The following is a 19,485-nucleotide window of genomic DNA, read 5'->3' on the forward strand; positions in this document are numbered from 1 at the left end:
TGACTTCAACACAAAACCTAGGAGGCTCATGGTTCTCACCCCCTTCCATAGACCTACACAGTAATTATGACAACTTCTGGAGGACGTCCTCCAATCTATCAGAGTTCTTGCAGCATGAACTGACATATTGTCCACCAAATGAAAGGATCAGAGAATGAATCTAGTACTGAAAGCATAAGCAACAGCTAGCTAGCTCTGCAGTGCATAACATGTGATGTTGACTCAAAGAGAGAGAAAGACAATAGTTGAACAGTCTTCCAAAATGAAGGAGAGACAAGAGATAGTGAGCAATTTGTTTTCACTTTCACATACTAGGCTAGCAAATGCAGCTAGCTAGTTCAGCCAACTGAAACACCCTGCTCAAACAGAATGTTGCTATGTTAGCTAGCTGGCTATGACTATCCAACACAACACTGGAACTCTTCCAAGTCAAGGTAAACTTCTGGTTTGACTAATTTATTGCCACCGGTGTAACTGCTTACGCCTTAGTAAACCCAATACAATCATGCAGTAACGTTACAGTGCACAGTCAATACACTGTAATGTTACTGCAGGATTGTAGCGGGTTTACTAACGCGTTAGTTCTATTAGCTATGCTGACTATGACATTACTTTAGCTAATATGGTGACAACGATGTAGGCTGTGTGTAGCGGTTTGGCTTGGAACGTTTTTTTTTCTGTCTGGTCACATACCGCTGATGTGTTGTGCATTGAAGTCCACCAGCGAAGGGAAGAGTTGATATGAGGAGTGCGCATGCGAGAAGGAATACAACGTGGCTGCTATGAAAGTGAACTGTGTTTATGCGTGATCAGGGGTGTATTCATTCCTCTGATTCTGTTGAAAAAACATTTCTTATACGGAACAAAACAGGGAAAAACCTACCTGAATTTGTCCAATAGAAACTGTTGGACTAAGGATTACACCCTATATCAGCTAGATGCAGGCAAGAGTGTGCAAGGCGGTATTGAACGTCACCGTCAGTCCATGTGTCTATCACCTCAAATTTGTCTCTCGACCTGTGTGCACCTACGTTGTAAACTCTTATTCATAGGCTAGGTTATAGCAACCTCATGATGGGTATAGGGAAAATGTTAGTATCATGTAGTAGCCTAAACCTATCGCTATTACATTGAACTGGGTGAATGGAATATGAATGACAGTCATCCAATATGCTGTAATATAAATAAGGCCATGCTCATTAAAAAAAATCTTCCTCCATCTTAAATGGAATCTACCGCCACTGGTAGAGGGTAGAAAGGGGGAGGGGGAGAGGGGAGAGAGAGAACATGGATTTTGCACACTAAGCACAGGGTGTTAACTTCTCCTCTTTTGTCTCCTTTTAGTTTGACCTTTCAGTGCGTTGCAGATAGAATTGTCATGTTTGCAAAGGAAACAACTCTTCAATGTATATTTCATCATACACTTGGCCATACCACACTTATTATACAGGCATTCCCCAATGTAACAACTTCTTACTCTGTAACAAGCTAGTACTTACAATGATAGATGGAGTATCAGTATTGAAGTCACTTTTTTTGCAATGTTCCACTTTGCTGAACCCGGAGGGCCCAGTGGGTGAATTCAGCACAGTCTGGAAGTTGACAATCATGTAAAATATACAGGAGTTGTGGGCCTCGGTGCCAAAGTACTTGATGTTCGTGCCCTGGTATGTCTCCGCCCCTTCTCGTCATTTACTGTGGTCTGCGTTCAAGACATGGGTGACAACGGTTTGCCAGCTGGGCGACGTTCATAGCACTGTCCTTATGAAAATCTCAGGTTTATTAAAAAACATATTGCACAACTATGAAAATACTGTAGATATTTGTACATGTTTGTACAACAAATAAATACGGTCTACAATGGACAAGTCATATCCAGGGCTGTGTAGAAACTTGAAGTTCTGGACATTGAAGCATGGAGTTGATGCTAGATCTATATAGAGATTGACAGTTATTTGCTCTAATACAATCTGATATTAATACAGAATTCACACTGCTGACGTCCACTTTGGGAACAGTGACCAGATTAGCCTATGCACTTTTCCGATACATAACTCTGCTTTAGGGTGCATGTTACTTTAGGGCTCAAGCGCTTAAAAAAATATTTACAATCCGCTCTCCTCACACCTGAGCCTTGTCCAAAACATGCCTTGGATTAATCTCTGTGGATCTGTTGACATACACAATTCTTGTCCATTTCTCCTGACCATATTTTCCAGTCAACCAATATAAAAAGGACAGGTATTGTCACTGCACTTACTGGTCTCCAATGTAGTCTGCGCCACACTTTGCATGGGTGATGATGGCTTTCCCATTGAAGTGCAGTCGTTCCATGTATGTAGTTCTGTCCTTGAGCCGTTCTTGTCTATTGATGTTCTGTATTATGTTTCATGTTTTGTGTGTACCCCAGGAAGAGTAGCTGCTGCTTTTGCAACAGCTAATGGGGATCCTAATAAAATACCAAAACATTGCCAGCCCTGGTGAAAGGTCAATCTCCACCTAACGAGGAGGGTGTCTGTCGTTCCAGGACAGGTGGAGTTGAGGTAAAATCTTTTTGTTTTGCTTTTAAAGTAAATGACAAATCTCTGCTACAATACCTCCATAGGTTACGTAGAAATCCAGTTTTTCAAAGTGGTTTGAAGCCCGGTCCGACAGTTTTTGTTGTTGTTGCAGCTGCTGCCATCTTTCAGTGGAACTGGTTTTGGAAAGGGTAGTGTAAGGCTAAGCTAATTGTTAGAACCATAGGCTCCTATGGTTCTAAGATTAACTTAGCCTTAAAATGCTTTTGAGAAACTGGGCCCTTGTCTATCACCATGCAAGGGACACAGACTGCCTACTGTACATCTCCATACTTTATAGCAGCAAAACTATTGATTGTAGATTAGTTTCATAGGAATCCTGAAGAGGGATTGAATGAACAAGTGCAGGATTAATAAAGTCGGTTTGCTTCAGTGTTGCATGCTCCAGTGAGTCTTCAAAGCCTTCTGACACTCTGTCCCACAAATCAAATTCAATGAGTGTTCAAAAATGCTCGGCGAGAACATGTTATGCTTTCACATCAAAATCTATTTAAAAAGATCTGAATGCTAGCTGTCAGGCAATGATATGTGCGGGGACATACACAGCAGTCTCAATTTTACCAAAAGACATGACATTTTTCTCATGGCTGGCCATTCTGAAAATAAAAATCTTCAGGGAGGGAAACTATTCACAGAATTATCTAAATCCCTAGAGAAAAGAGAGCAAGTGGCATGTGCTTTGTCTCACCATCAGCACCCCTTCATTCAAAAATGTCTGTCATTTTCTCTCTCCCACCTATAATATGACGAACTCTTGTTAATTGTGAGTGTTTACGGTATGTTTTCCAAAAAGACTACAATTGCATTAATACAACATATAAAACAAAAAATATCCTGACATTTAATGCAAGTCCTCAGTTTGAGCTATAGTCATTTCTAAAATCAGTCAGGCAAATATTTCCATCTAAACGTTGGACCCATGCATTTAAACAGAAACCTCTGTAGACATGACCTTTTACAGGTCTATGTTACACACACACACACACACGTCAATCGTGAACTAATACACAATAATCTTAACACAAAAATATACCAGTACACGGAAAAAAATAAACTAATATGACAAACATAACATTTTGTTCCATGCAAAGCTTTAGAGATTGTTTATTTTTTTTAAGATTTGAAAAAGCACCTGCCGATATTATGGCACTTGTGATTTATAAGAACCGATCACAGTCTAGGAAATAGTTGATCCAACCTCCTCTTCCAATACTTTGACAATGCATCCTTCGTTCCCTCCCTCCCCTCAAATAGTCACTGGTCCGAGACTGGATTTGTCAAACTATGTGGCAGAATGGTCAGAGATTACTCCAAAGGAAGGAAGACCTGGGACAGGGTCAGTTTTCCTTTTCAACCTTCTGAAATCTGATCCTAGATCTGCACTTACAGACTGTGTCTACCACCAGTCAATGGAAATAGCATTGTGAAGAAGTTGTAGACCAACTACTAAACAGTACATACCAGGGTTGGGATCAATTCCATCTATTCAGAATGTGAATTGAAACTTGCTCAATATTTTCATTGCGCAACTTCCATTAATAAAGTGGATTTCAATAAATTTCTTAAAAAATCGACCGCATTGAAAAGCAATTGACCCTACCTTTGTATATCCTGAAGTGTCAAATAAACAGAATACATTACCCAGTACTGATTTGGAAGGCTGTGTGTGTGAATGCACCGTTTGGATTCTGCTTGCAATGACAAGTGGGTGACAATGTTGGGGTGAGTGATAAAGGGGAAACCTCATGGCAGTGCCATTGGTTCGCATCGTCTAAGAAAACATGGTGAATGGAACACATGGCCTTTAACCACAGACCTAGGATCAGATCAGCCTACTCCAAATCCTAACTGAAAACTTATCTGACCCTGTACCAGTGATTAAGGGGCAATGTCTACCTACTTCGAAAGGAACATGGTGACACTACATTGCACGGGCATAAGTATGACATAAGACGCTTTAAGCAGTCATGGACACTAATGTCGGGTTATGAAAACTAACCCAACAACACCATAACTTGATATGTACAACCATTCAATTTTCCATCATGACTACTTTGAAATGGCATCTTATTTATGTTGTGATCACACCTGCATAAAGTATCCCAAGCTGGCCCGATTCCAAACCAAACCCTTGTTGACAATCAGCCCATCTAAACCTTTCCGATCCGGGAGGTGTAGACAACAAACAAGGACTTAGGACTCCAATGAATTCTAAGGGACCGGTTTAAATCTGAAATAAGGCCCACAACCTGACTGTGGAAGATTCAAATGTCACAAGAAAAGAACAGTAAGACCCGTCCATATACGTAACTGGTTCAGTTCAGAAGGCCTTTTTCTCCAGCCGGTCCAGTATGACCTGGATCCTCTGCACAGCCTCCTTCCGGGCCTGCCTTACCACTTCCTGTCCCTGAGTCTCCACTGAGTCCAACACCAGCAGCTCCTTAGTAAGCAGTTCCTCTAGGTACCTGTAACTCTTGTCCGATTTTTTACCCACAAACTCGTCCACATCCTCATGGAGCAAAAGCACCCGGGCCATGACCTGCTGGACTTTGGCCAGGCTAGGGTTGTCGATCAGTCCCTGGGGCTGGGCTGGAGCTGGGATTGGGGGTGGAGGCTCACCCTGGGAAGGCTTTGGCTCCTGCGCCCCTCCTCGCCCTGGTTTATTGTACATCTGGGGAGGTGAGCTGAAGTCGACAGGCTTGCCATTGGTGGGGTTAGGGGAGTGGGCCAGTCTGGGTTTGGGTCCCACCTGTGGGGCACGCTGGTGCTGGAGGGGTCCTGGGTAGTGCTGGTCCTGAGGAAGTAAAAAAAGATTGTCTTAGACCAAGGGTGGGCAAACAAACTTGTTAGCTTGAGGGCCACATGATTTCGAAATTCAATTTGTTCCTCAAAATACATGTGCAGACTAGAAAGAGGGCAGTTTTGAAAATACTTTTAGTAGTGTATGTGGACACCTGCTCGTCAAATATCTCATTCCAAAATCATGGGCATTGATATGGAGTTGGTCCTCCTTTTACTGCTATAACAGCCTCCCCTCTTCTGAGAAGGCTTTCCACTAGATGCTGGAACATTACTGCAGGGACTTGCTTCCATTCAGCCACAAGAGCATTAGTGAGGTCGGGCACTGATTTTGGGCGATTAGGCCTAGTTTATTTAACTAGGCAAGTCAGTTAAGAACAATGTCTTATTTACAATGATGGCCTACACCGGCCAAACCAAGACGACGCTGGGCCAATTGTGCACCTTCCTATGGGACTCCCAATCATGGCTGGTTGTGATACAGCCTGGATTCGAACCACGTTGTCTGTAGTGACGCCTTTAGCACTGACATCCTTAAACCGCTGCGCCACTCGGGTGCCCAAAAGTGGTGGTTCCACTGGGGACAAGTCAAGTTCTTCCACAACGATTTCGACAAACCATTTCTGTATGGACCTCGCTTTGTGCACAGGGGCATTGTCATGCTTTAATTGACACTATGCATTGGGGCAGGTAGCATTCGTCAAACCCAGATTCGCCCATCAGACTGACAGATGGTGACGTGTGATTCATCACTTCAGAGAACACGTTTCCACTGCTCCAGAAGTGCAATGGTGGCAAGCTTTACACCACTCCAGTCGACGCCTTGTATTGTGCATGGTGATCTTAGGCTTGTTTGTGGCTGCTCAGCTATGGAAACCCATTACATGAAGCTGCCGACGAACAGTTCTTGTGCTGACAGTAGTGAGTGTTGCAACCGAGGACAGAAAAGTTTCACACGCTACGCATTTCAACACTCGGCGGTCCAGTTCTGTGAGCTTGTGTGGCCTACCACTTCGCGGCTGAGCCGTTGTCACTCCTAAACGTTTCCACTTCACAATAACAGCACTTACACTTGACCGGGGCAGCTCTAGCACGGCAGAAATCTGACGAACTGACTTGTTGGAAAGGTGGCATCGTATGACGGTGCCATGTTGAAAGTCACTGAGCTCTTCAGTAAGGCCATTCTACTGTTTGTCTATAGAGATTGCATGGCTGTGCGCTTGATTTTATACACCTGTCAGCAACGGAAGTGGCTGAAATAACAGAATCCACTCATTTGAAAGGGTGTCCACATACTTTTGTATATAGGACGATTATCATTTCTACCTACACTGAACTAAAATATAAAAACACATGTAAAGTGTTGGCCCATGTTTCATGAGTGGAAATAAAAGATCCCCAAAATTTTCCATAGGCAAAAATATGTATTCTTCCAAATTGAGCACAAATTTGTTTATATCCCTGTTAGTGAGCATTTCTCCTTTTCCAAGATAATCCAGCCACCTGGCAGATGTGGCATATCAAGAAGCTGATTAAACAGCATGACCATTACACAGGTGCACCTTGTGCTGTGGACAATAAAATGTGCAGTTGTCGCAACAATGCCACAGATGTCTCAAGTTGAGGGAGCGTGCAATTTGCATGCTGACTGCAGGAATGACCACCAGAGCGGTTGCCAGAGACTTAAATGTTCATTTCTCTATCATAAGCCGTTTCCAATGTCATTTTAGAGAATTTGGCAGTACATCCAACCGGCCTCAAAACCGCAGACCACGTGTATGGCGATGTGTGGGCAAGCGGTTTGCTGATGTCAACGTTGTGAACAGAGTGCCCCATGGTGGGGTAATGGTATTGGCAGGCCTAAGCTACAGACAAAGAACACAATTGCATTTTATCGACGGCAATTTCAACGGACAAAAATACTGTGACGAGATCCTAAGGCCCATTTTTCTTTAATGCATCTGTAACCAACAGATGAATATCTGTTTTCCCAGTTATGCGAAATCCGATGATTAGGGCCTTATGAATTTATTTCAAATTGGCCGATTTCCTCATATGAACCGTAATTCAGTAAAATCAACGAAGTTGTTGCATGTTGCGTTTATATTTTTGTTCAGTATATTTTTTAGACATTAAAATGTGTCCTGGAGTGTTTTTTTTAAACACAAAATAATAATTGTAAAATCTATTAGCGGGTCTGATGCGGCCTGCGGGCCGTAGTTTGCCCACCTGTCTTAGACGACTAGTGTATAATGAATATAAGTTATTAAAATTCAGACCCAAAACAGCTACGGTACCAGAGGAAGGATTGAGGTTTTATCTGACATTTCCCCTTTTCTTCCAAGAAGTAAATTAGGCCCACTTGGATTTTATTTTAGAAACAATATGTGCAAATAAAGGAGATGAGACAAAAAGACACTTTAGGTCATTGAGATACATCCTTTGTGTTCCACATGTACCTTGGCTTCATAGGGGGGTGGGGCTCCAGTGCCTGTCCCTGGCCAGGCTGGGGGTTGCTGGGGGTGGACAGGGGTCCCATAGTGGCTGTCTGGCTGCCACTGCTGGTGTGAGGGGCCATACCCACCCGAGTGGGCCCAAGCCTCAGCCTGCGGCCTATGGTGAATGGCCTGTCCAGTGGGGTATGGGGGGTTTGAGGGCAACGCAGGACCACCTTCCCCATAGTGCGAGTAAGACCCAGGAAGATAGCCAGAGGCCTAAAGAAGATCAAGGTATAAAATAGAAAACAAGGTCCATTATACCCAACTGCCTTTACATCAGACACCATTAAACACTGCCCTGTACTGGTTGAATGAACTTACCCCTTGACAGTGTGGTCCAGGATAGTGGTGGTGCTGATGTTGGTGCTGGGCATGTGGTTGTCCTGACCCCCCTGTGCTCTGCTCTGGTCCTGGGCAGCCCTGGCTAGGGTACTGGCCTGGGGCCTGCCTGGGAGGCATCTGGTCTGCACAGTAGAATGGGTTGGATGGGTGGAAAGAACTTGCCGGATACTGGCCTGGACCAGGGTTATAGACACTGTGGCCATTTGGATATGCTTGCATTGCCTGGACAGGGAGCGAGGGAGAGAGAGAGTGTGCTTACATCCGTAAGTGTGTGAAAGTGCGTGCCAGACTACTGGTCTGTGAAATTATGTGTGCGTGACAAAGTGTCACAGAAGGCTGAGAGCACTTTAGTCTAGAGATAAGGAATTCATTCCCATATATAGCCTTGGATTTAGAGGGCCTTTGCTATGACATAACACGAGGCTGTACTGTACCTGTGGGTTGTAAGGTGGCTGCACGTCAGATCCTGAAGGATATGCATAGTGCCCTGCTGTGGAATGTGACTGGGGGTACCAGTAGTTTGAGGAATAACCAGGGTATTGGGAAGCGTCCTGTAGGCATATGAGGAGAGATTTATTTTCCTGGCCTCCAAATCAGCACAGTTTGAACTAGTCATATTGACCTGAGTAAACCGTAACCCTAGACTTGTTTGACCAAAGTATCCAATAGTCAAATGCAGCAAGACTGACACTGATCGAATGTAAAAACATTTCCTACCATATTACATAATAGCTAGCAAGCAGCAACAGCCATCACACAACATTAACTAGTTGTGTTAAGAGCACCGACGCTCATTCTGAACCTTAACACATTGCTTGTCGTATGGTTTTGTAAACAAAGGAAAGTATATTTCATATCAGCCTAAATTACTACACAGCTTAATAGGATTAGGGTTCCCACGCGGACATATTTCCATGTTACAGTGCTTGTTAATGGAAAAACAGAACATGTAAGGTCCTTGGACTATAAGGAGTAATGCAGGAAATGACTGCCCCCTAGCATTGAGGATTTCAAGTTGAAGGCTGACCACCATACCGCAGGCACTGTTTCCAGAAAACATCTTTGTGGTCCATATTCATGGATATAAATAAGCCATTACTATTGCTCTCTATTCTCATCGGAAACAAATGTGGTGACGTTAAGTCACCAATGGTCTATTGCGGCGTTCAAAACAACTGGGAACTAGGGGGAAAAAAGGAGCTTTGACTGGGAAAAATATTTTGAACTGTCCAACTTGGAATTCCAAACAGGAAACTCGGGCATCTTTTTTATTTCGAGGTTTAAAAAATATATAATTATAAACAATAAATCAATACAGGAAGTACATGTGGGAACACACGTATATATAAATAATATACAAAGGACAATTGGGCTAGGGGGTACAATATCACATTACACAAGGACCTTACTAAGGGACATACACTTATAATTCTAACAGCTTTTTGTTAGTATAGTATTTAATTCTCTTAAAATATAGTTCCATTTCTTTTTGTAAGGTATGAAAATGTGGTGTTTTGTTTGTAAATTTACATTTGTGAATATGAAATTTGACCAAAAGAATAATGAAATAAATTACATAAAATAGTATCAGTTTATTTCTATCATAGGTAAAGAATCCAAGCAGTACATATCTCCACAATAGTGTAAAATCTTCATAAAAGTGTTCAATTATAAATCTACTGATGTCTTGCCACAGTTTTCTTACATGAATACAATGCCAAAAAAGATGCAACACCGTTTCTGGGTGGTCATTACAAAAAGGTACAATTTGAGTTGATGTTTTCCTTAAACATCTTCATATAGTGGTTGGCAGGATACTAATTAAGAACAATTTTAAAGGAAACTTCCTTAATTTTGTTAAGTAGGTATGTGTGCGGCAACATCCCAAATTTTTACAACACATATCAATAAATCCGTTCCAATAAGGCATGACATAAGGTAAAGAACATTCTGCTTTAACAAGGTTTGTATCGCTCTGTTGTTGAATGGACCAAAAGAGGCATCTCTCTACAACTCCTTTTGCGACCTGAATATGACTGACGTCATGATTTGACCTCGTTTTTCCCCCTCAAATTCCTAGTTGTCTTGAAAGCCCCATAAAAAAAAGTAATGTTAGGATCCTTTGGTATTGGGCTATTAGTTATAGATACCTAGTTAGCCATGTATTGTAGTCTCAACGGTTTGTCTAGCTAGGCTATTTATCATATACTACAAACGAGATAACTAGCTAGAAAATCTGCATGTCAAATATAGCTAAGCAAGCTAGTTAGCAATATAGCAAATCTTACTAACCAGCTAGATTGGAATGACTGTCAGAAGACGGCTAGCTAGATAACGTTAGCTGGCTAAAACGTAGGCTAGCTAACTAGCTTGAGTTAATGACGTTAAACTTACACAGTACAAGACAAAGCTTGTTTACTGACATTAAACCGTGTGTTCTAAAATTAGTAACATAAGTACGTGTTGATATGAATTAGTTACACAATGTGACTTACCATAGCGTTACTCCAGTTCACGTTATTATTTTCTGAGTTGTAATTTGAAGGCCAGGCGGATTTGGGATTCGACGGCATTTGATGATGCATAACCCAAGCAGCGTCCCCAGCACTCCTGTCGTTTTCCATACAAATAATCTTGATACAATTAACTGTCAAATAGGATAGAGCTGACTGATATTGGGGACAAAATTGCTTTATTGAAACGATCCAGTTAATGCATTGATCATGGACAGCAAAGTAGGGAAACGTTTGAATGACAAGTATTTTATGCTTTGCCCCTTTAATTTTTCGCCCCTCCCATTTCCCTTTTCACCACGTGCGTCAGTAGAATAGGTCGTTATCAATAAAACGTCACAATAACGTGCAGAGCGTTCCATTTGCCTGCTAGGTGGCAAGTCGATCACAGCTCCGCTAAAACCAATGACAACTGCTTACCCTTTTCAAAGTATTGTTAAATAAATGTTAAATATTTGGTTGTAATATCATCACCCCTTGAAGAGCATAGTCAGAACTAAACATTTACGATTATTTCATGCAAAACAATTGTTTATATTTAGCTCTATCATAGTTATACCACAGAGTTTCTAAACACAGACCACAACGTCGCAAGAATTTTGAGAACGCTTGAGAAACAGATCAAACGACCAGGCAGGGGTTTAGAAGTCAATGAGAGAAGTGAAAAATTATTCCTTTAATTGTTGTTAATTTTCTCGAAATCTAAAGACACAACCTAGATTCGAGACAATTTCTTAAGTAGTTGAACGTGTTATTACTCCAACCTCGTGAAAGTGAGAACTGACAGGTTTTAATTTTCCTCAAAAACAACTTTATAATGGAGTGCCTTCTAATTTTGACCGCCTGCACATGCGCAGTTTTGCGCGTGTTTTACGCATGGGTTTAGTTAGACAAAGTCGCCATGACATCGTCAATCCTTAACATCCTAATGTTGTAAAGCAGAAGCAAATGGATTAATAAGAACAGTGGTTAAAAATAAGTGGCAAGAGTTGTGGAACAGGGAGAGTAAGGGAAGACACCTGTATAAGATCCAGGAAAAGGTGGGGGCGGGGAAGTCCTCAGGCCAAGAGAGAAGGCAGGAAGGAAAGCGTAGTCACAAGGCTGAGATTGGGACACACAAGGCTAAGTAGCACATTGAAAGTGGTGGGGAACATCCGACTTCACTGTCTCTGGTGCACACTCCAGTCCAGTTGCTGGCGATGATGCACCTTAAAGTTGGTTGCCAACCGCCATATAAAATCCACAGAAGAAGAATAACATTACCTACAAGTGTGATCTGGGATTTCTGTTGGAGAAGCAGTTTTAGCGTAGTTTTACTGTACCGTCTTTGGTTAATACAGCAAGTAGCTTTTCATGATCAGTAAACATAAACACTACATAAAGAGGGACCCAATGCAGCAACACATGACAATACAGCATGGTAGCAACACAACATGACAACAACACTACATGGTAGCAGCACAAAACATGGTACAAACATTATTGGGCACAGACAACAGCACAAAGGGCAAGAAGGTAGAGACAACAATATATCACGCAAAGCAGCCACAACTGTCAGTAAGAGTGTCCATGGTTGAGTCTTTGAATGAAGAGATTGAGATAAAACTGACCAGTTTGAGTGTTTGTTGCAGCTCGTTCCAGTCGCAAGCTGCAGCGAACTGAAAAGACGAGCGACCCAGGGATATGTGTGCTTTGGGGACCTTTAACAGAATGTGACTGGCATTGGGTGGTGTATGTGGAGGATGAGGGCTACATTACACAACACGTTGGAAATCGTAAATTCAACAATGAGTGGTTTGGAAGGAATCAGTGGCTAACTGCAAGCGTTACAAAGCAATCATTAGCCTGCTATTCAGTGGAGCGGCTGTGTGGTCCCAAATCTAAGGTTAAGGGTCTCTTTTCCTTGTTTAAAATTATAAACGTTCAACATTGGCCATGCTGTCAATGAAGCATGATTTGTGTCGCTCTCAAAACAACTTAACTGCAAAATCTGACTTTAGTTTGTTCAAGACAACTGGGAAGTCTGGAAAAATGAGTTACAACTGGGAAAATACGTTTTGAACTTTCATCCAACTCGGGAATTGTAAATCGGGAACTCGGGTCTCTTTCTAGAGCTACGACCTGAAGGTCACTGACGTCATCATGATTCAACCTTTTTTTCCCGAGTTCCCAGTTGTCAGCACCCTAAATCCAGAGAATGACAGACTTTGATGACAAAATTTGCCCACGAAGGACCGCCGCGCAACTTTCCTGTTCAAGTGAGCACAGCACAAAAGGTGAGTCCAACAATGTCTTGTATGCTGCTGCATAAATGTTGGGTAGTAAGCTGTTAGTAGCCCATGTGCCTCACCTTAATAATTTGGTCTATTTTCACCTCTTAATTTTGCTGACTGTTCTGACTTGGTGGTGCACATGTAACCTATAACCTGAGAAATGTTATCATAGAATATTGTAAGAGTTTTCTTTGTCTGCATATATGCCCCCTTTATTTATCCTATGGTGCTGACTTGGTGTACAAGGAGAACGCTGTGAGAACGGCCCATGTTCTGAATTCTGTCGCTGTACATTTCAAAAGTGCTGAACAAATAGTTATGTTGACTATGTCCGTCCTAGTTCGCTCATTAATGTCTTTATCAAAATTACGGATTGACGCTTATCCACTTGTCATCCACTTATGCCATAGTTTGTACATCTCAATTGTCAGTAGAAACCACATTTGTTTAAGCAAGTCAGCCATATCAGCTATGTTTTTTAAAGGCAGTAAATGAGGCTGAATGAGCTGTTTTGCTGATAGCCAGGTGTAGCAGTGGTATAGTGCAATTATTGTATTGTTTAGTGTTCTGTTGTGTAGTGGCTTTGCTGGCATGCATCCCACATGTTTTTTTGTTGCCCCACCCAGATTTACATGCTAAAATCACCACTGTATACCCCTATTTCATTTAAAGAAAATCCCCACCTCATTCCAAGCCTGCACTTTCAGCTGATTGTTTCATTCCAAATCCGTTGTGGTGGCGTACAGAGCCGAAATGTTAATAACTTGGTCAATGTCCAAATATTTATGGACCTGACTGTATGTGTATATATATATATATACACACACACACACACATACACTACCAGTCAAAAGTTTGGGCACACCTACTCATTCAAGGGGTTTTCTTTATTTTTACTATTTTCTGCATTGTAGAATAATAGTGAAGACATCAAAACTATGAAATAACACATATGGAATGATGTAGAAACCAAAAAAGTGTTAAACAAATCAAAATATATTTTGTTATATTTGAGATTCTTCAAAGTAGCCACCATTTGCCTTGATGACAGCTTTGCACACTCTTGGTATTCTCTCATCCAGCTTCATGAGGTAGTCACCTGGAATGCATTTGAATTAACAGGTGTGCCTTGTTCAAAGTTAATTTGTGGAATTTCTTTCCTTAATGCGTTTGAGCCAATGCCAAGAACAGCTCAAGTAAGCAAAGAGAATAGGCAGTCCATTATTGCTTTAAGACATGAAGGTCAGTCAATCCGGAAAGTTTCAAAAACTTTTAAAGTTTCTTCAAGTGCAGTCTCAAAAACCATCAAGCGCTATGATGAAACTGGCTCTCATGAGGACCACCACAGGAAAGGAAGACCCAGAGTTACCTTTGCTGCAGAGGATAAGTTCATTAGAGTTACCAGCCTCAAAAATTGCAGCCCAAATAAATGCTTCACGGAGTTCAAGTAACAGACACATCTCAACATCAACTGTTCAGATGAGACTGTGTGAATCAGGCCTTCATGGTCGAATTGCTGCAAAGAAACCACTACTAAAGGACACCAATAAAAATAAGAGACTTGCTTGGGCCAAGAAATACGAGCAGTGGACATTAGACCGGTGGAAATCTTTTCTTTGGTCTGACGACAAATTTTTGATTTTTATTTCCAACAGCCGTGTCTTTGTAACACGGCGGTGGTTCCCACCGTGAAGCATGGAGGAGGTGTGGGGGTGCTTTGCTTGGACACTGTCTGTGACTTATTTAGAATTCAAGGCACAGTTAACCAGCATGGCTACCACAGCATTCTGCAGCGATACGCCATCCCATCTGGTTTGCGCTTAGTGGGACTATCATTTGTTTTTCAACAGGACAATGACCCAACACACCTCCAGGCTGTGTAAGGGCTATTTGACCAAGGAGAGTGATGGAGTGCTGCATCAGATGACCTGGCCTCCACAATCACCCAACCTCAACGCAATTGAGATGGTTTGGGATGAGTTGCACCACAGAGTGAGGGAATAGCAGCCAACAAGTGCTCAGCATATCTGGTCACTCCTTCAAGACAGTTGGAAAAGCATTCCAGGTGAAGCTGGTTGAGAGTGCCAAGAGTGTGCAAAGCTGTCATCAAGGCAAAGGGTGGCTACTTTGAAGAATGTAAAATATATTAACACTTTTTTTGGTTACTACATGATTCCATATGTGTTATTTCATAGTTTTGATGTCTTCACTATTATTCTACAATGCAGAAAATAGTAAAAATAAAGAAAACCCCTTGAATGAGTAGGTGTGTCCAAACTATTGACTGTACTGTATGTGTGTGATGGAATGTATAGACATTATGGATAGTATGTGGACAGAATATATAGTACATCTGAAGAATACATGTGTAGAATAGTGCATGTACAGCAATAGTTGAATAGAATGTACTTGACTAGAATACAGTATATACATATTAAATGAGAAACACTGTATGTAAAAATTATTAACGTGACCAGTGTTCCAGGTCTATGTACATAGGGCAGCAGCCTCTAAGGTTCAGGGATGAGTAACCAGGTGGTAGCCGGCTAGTGACAGTGACACAGTTTTTTCCCCCACCGACACCACACATTGCTTTGTCCCATGTCCTCCTGCACACTTCTCACATCTTGGAATCTCCCTCCTACACACTACTGCAACATGACCATGAGCTTAGCATCAGAAACACTGTAGTGGGTTTGGCACCAAAGCTCTCACTGGATAATTGACACATCCTATCATTACTTTATCAGGTAAAGACTCTGCTTCAAAAGGACAGACAATGTCTTTTCAGTTTCACCACGCTCACCACCGGGTCTGCGTTTCACCCAGCGGCGGGCGTCATAGACACAGGGAATAGCAACAATTTTTTACATTATAAATCTATACAATTTGTGGTAGTTGTTTGCAGGGTCTAATCTTTTTTGTCTTAAAAATTAAAGGCCTGCTCATTTAAAGGTATTACATTATTAGAAACATGCAATGTCCTAAATCTAAATCCTTAGTTCCAAACTGCCTCTGGAAGCAACATCAGCACAAGAACTGTTTGTCGGGAGTGTCATGAAATTGGTTTCAATAGCCGAGCAGCCGCACATAAGCATAAGATCACCATGCACAATGCCAAGCGTCGGCTGGAGGGGTGTAAAGCTCGCCGTCATTGGACTCAGGAGCAGTGGAAACTCGTTCTCTGGAGTGAAGAATCACGCTTCACCATCTGGCAGACCGACGGATGAATCTGGGTTTGGCAGATGCAAGGAGAATGCTACCTGCCCCAATGCATAATGCCAACTGTAAAGTTTGGTGGAGGAGGAATAATGGTCTGGGGCTGTTTTACATGGTTCGGGTTAGGCCCCTTAGTTCCTGTGAAGGGAAGTCTTAATGCTACAGCATACAATGACATTCTAGATGATTCTGTGCTTCCAACTTTGTGGCAACAGTTTGGGGAAGACCCTTTCCTGTTTTAGCATGACAACGCCCCCGTGCACAAAGCAAGGTCCGTACAGAAATGGTTTGTCGAGATTGGTTTGGATGAATTTGACTGGCCTGCACAGAGCCCTGACCTCAACCCCATCGAACTCCTTTGGGATGAATTGGAATGCTGACTGCGAGCCAGGCCTAATCGCCCAACATCAGTGTCCGACCTCACTAACGCTCTTGTGGCTGAATGGAAGCAAGTCCCCGCAGCAATGTTCCAACATCTAGTGGAAAGCCTTCCCAGAAGAGTGGAGACTATTATAGCAGTAAAGGGGGGACCAACTCCATATTAATGCCCATGATTTTGGAATTCATGTTCGACGAGCAGATGTCCACATACTTTTTGTCACGTAGTGTATCTATATTAGATCATCAGAATAAATAGAAGAAAAAAATTCCAATGTTCCTTGCCATTGGTGCTTAAAGGGTTTAATATTTTACAGGAAGTCTTTCCCCGAGCGTGCATTACTGCAAGTGTGCTTCCTGTAGAGAGAATACAGGTTGTTGGAACTTTTCTACTACCAAGTTGGGGACTTTTGTTTTGAAAATATCGGAAAATCCGTGACCCGGAAGTGCTTTTTTTGTGTTGCTGAAGAGATGCTTATTAAGACTCTGATCTTATTTTGAACAATTCATGGCTTAATACATTTCATACACAGCGATTAGCTATAATTTAACCGCAGAGATAGCTACACACGATCACAATGAACTACATGCCAGGGACCGCGAGTCTCATCGATGACATAGACAGTAAGTAGGGATAGCGAATGTTAGGCTGAGTGAAGGCAGCAGTGTGAGCAAGTCCGCACTGTTTCCAACCTTCGGAAAACAGTGATGATGATCATGATTATTAGATACAGTTATATTGTAAACCCCTTCTTGTAACTATTTATTCTCCGAGCTCAGTGTTGGGGACAACGATTGGATACTTTGTATCCGCGTGCTGTGGCTCTACTATAAACAGTAATTTTTCTCTTGCAGAAAAGCATCTTGTACTTCTTCGCGATGGAAGAACGCTAATTGGGTTTCTTAGAAGCATCGACCAGTTTGGTATGGCAAATAAACCACTTAACAATCTTATAGTAGTTTAAACACACTAGCTCACTTGGCATACTAAGTTAGCTCTAGTTTAGATCCCCTGTGGATATCCTCCATACATTGAGATGGGATTGAGTTTACTAAAATACCTACTACGTAAACCTTGAAATAATGTGACGTATTCACAAGTAGCTACATTCAGGCAATCAAAAGGGAAATTATATCAACTGCACTATCACTTAACCTCTCTTTCAGCCAACCTAGTTTTCCATCAAACAGTCGAGCGCATCCATGTGGGCAAGAAGTTTGGGGACATCCCCAGAGGAATCTTCATTGTGAGAGGAGAGAATGTTGTTTTGCTTGGTGAAATAGTAAGTATTCATCCATGCCACCCTCTTGTTCTTTATCAGTGATTATTTAGCCTTCCTCGTACAGTATGCCTACACATAGAAATGTGTTTGTGTTAACGTAGCCTGTTGATTAGACCAGTTAATTGAGTCTATAGCAGTTTTCCAGTATGCGCACATGATTCATTTTGCTTGAAACTTTAGTTGTCACCTCAGTTGCGTGGTTCACACACTGATCACACAGTCGATGATAATCAGTTGCTGGGGTTTACATGTGTGTGCCACTGCGATTGTTCTCCAGCAGGACATGTGTGACATGTAGGTTTACAGTATGTTTAATATGGTGTTTCCCTCTTTAGGACATGGATAAGCCGTGTGACACAGTCTTGCAACAGGTTTCTATAGAGGAGATCCTAGAGGAGCAGCGATTGCAACAGCAAGCCAAGCAGGAGACGGAGAAAGCCAAGGTGACCGCACTGAAGGACAGAGGCCTATCCATCCCCAAGGCAGATAATCTTGATGAATACTGAAGGCACTTCTGTTCTATTTTCCTCCGTTATACTAGACTTCCCAGTTCTATGTTGAATAGGGGATTATTTTGGCGATGGGGAGAAGAATGTGTGGTTTATAGATGAAGCAGCGTACCGATTTCATTTTGATAGTGGCTCATTGGTTCGAAAGCAAGCAATGATTTAAGTGATGCATTTTTGTTATATTTGATGACTGGCGTAATGCAGGAATTGAGGGTAGACCACACAAACTAGATTGTCTGCAAGACTATATTTGATGCGATAAATCAATTAAATATGATTTTCAGACCACCAAACGTATAACTTGTCAATAGTACATAACGATGGATTCTTTATGTTTGTGTAAACAGACTTAAACTGTAATGGTAAGATTTGTTTTCCATTAAAGTGTTTATTTTAATACTGAGGTCCACTTTGTAGAAATTGTAACAGGACTGTTCTACTTCATCAAGCACTACAGTTTGGGTTCATTCCTCCAGGCAACCGTTTTAACACAGATTCTCTGGACGATGTTTACTGTGGCACAGGTTGCAACTGAGCTACGACACTTCCTCATCAGTTGCGTTTCAATTAGCTCAGGAAGTGTTATAGTTCAGGTGCAAGCTGTGCCACAGTAAACCTCTTCAGCTGAGTCTGTGGGAAAACTGTACATACAGTAAGGGTAGCTTTTGTACATGGAGTTGATATGAAAGTAGACTGTTTAAGGTTCCCACAATCAAGGTTCAATTGACATTGTGTGAGTCAAACAAAACGCCCTAATTGGTTGACAATGGAGCCACCCACAATGCAGGCCTTGTCTAAAGGGTATGGGAAAACTGAGACATGAACACGGATGCAATCATATGACATGCATCATTGTCCATTTTTGTCCGTTAAAAATACAACTCATCTCCACTTTTTTCGGATGTGTTCAGTCTAGTTGCATACTTAAAAAGATGGACAATTTGTGAATATTTGGTCAGGAACTCTGTGTCATTTATCCGGTAACAGAAGACTCCTATTTGAAAAAGAATTGTGTCCATATGGAATTTTCATACACAACATTGTAATGTGGCCATGGCCTAATGCAACACACATTGAAAGTTGGTGATCAAC

At 41.9% G+C, this 19,485-nt stretch overlaps 2 protein-coding genes across 2 annotated transcripts; one reads left to right on the forward strand and one right to left on the reverse strand.

The window, feature by feature from the left end:
• Positions 1-3,384: 3,384 nt before the first annotated feature.
• Positions 3,385-10,990, reverse strand: LOC139576461 (BAG family molecular chaperone regulator 4-like). Its single transcript, XM_071402615.1, has 5 exons — positions 10,714-10,990; positions 8,653-8,769; positions 8,198-8,440; positions 7,838-8,092; positions 3,385-5,373 (listed from the first exon to the last, which is right to left on the reverse strand). Exons 1-5 carry the CDS (start codon positions 10,840-10,842, stop codon positions 4,900-4,902), a joined length of 1,218 nt encoding a protein of 405 aa, XP_071258716.1. The 5' UTR covers positions 10,843-10,990; the 3' UTR covers positions 3,385-4,899.
• A 5,937-nt stretch (positions 10,991-16,927) lies between these two features.
• On the forward strand, positions 16,928-18,790 carry LOC139576462 (U6 snRNA-associated Sm-like protein LSm1). The gene is made up of 4 exons (XM_071402616.1): positions 16,928-17,225; positions 17,457-17,525; positions 17,769-17,884; positions 18,220-18,790. The coding sequence occupies exons 1-4, from the start codon at positions 17,180-17,182 to the stop codon at positions 18,388-18,390; spliced, it is 402 nt and encodes a 133-aa protein (XP_071258717.1). The 5' UTR covers positions 16,928-17,179; the 3' UTR covers positions 18,391-18,790.
• The last annotated feature ends 695 nt before the right edge of the window (positions 18,791-19,485 follow it).

The sequence above is a fragment of the Salvelinus alpinus genome, chromosome 5, assembly GCF_045679555.1.
Source record: "Salvelinus alpinus chromosome 5, SLU_Salpinus.1, whole genome shotgun sequence".
NCBI lineage: Eukaryota > Metazoa > Chordata > Actinopteri > Salmoniformes > Salmonidae > Salvelinus > Salvelinus alpinus.

What these genes read in the sequence shown, in the direction of transcription:
- LOC139576461 (XM_071402615.1), bottom strand. Translation starts at nt 10,842, where the DNA reads ATGGAAAACGACAGGAGTGCTGGGGACGCTGCTTGGGTTATGCATCAT. An exon ending in CTGGACCACACTGTCAAGGG is followed by an intron (nt 8,093 to 8,197) that starts GTAAGTTCATTC and finishes GATCTTCTTTAG; the next exon opens with GCCTCTGGCTATCTTCCTGG. An exon ending in CACCCCCCTATGAAGCCAAG is followed by an intron (nt 5,374 to 7,837) that starts GTACATGTGGAA and finishes TTACTTCCTCAG; the next exon opens with GACCAGCACTACCCAGGACC.
- LOC139576462 (XM_071402616.1), top strand. Translation starts at nt 17,180, where the DNA reads ATGAACTACATGCCAGGGACCGCGAGTCTCATCGATGACATAGACA. An exon ending in TAGAAGCATCGACCAGTTTG is followed by an intron (nt 17,526 to 17,768) that starts GTATGGCAAATA and finishes CCTCTCTTTCAG; the next exon opens with CCAACCTAGTTTTCCATCAA. An exon ending in TTGTTTTGCTTGGTGAAATA is followed by an intron (nt 17,885 to 18,219) that starts GTAAGTATTCAT and finishes TTCCCTCTTTAG; the next exon opens with GACATGGATAAGCCGTGTGA.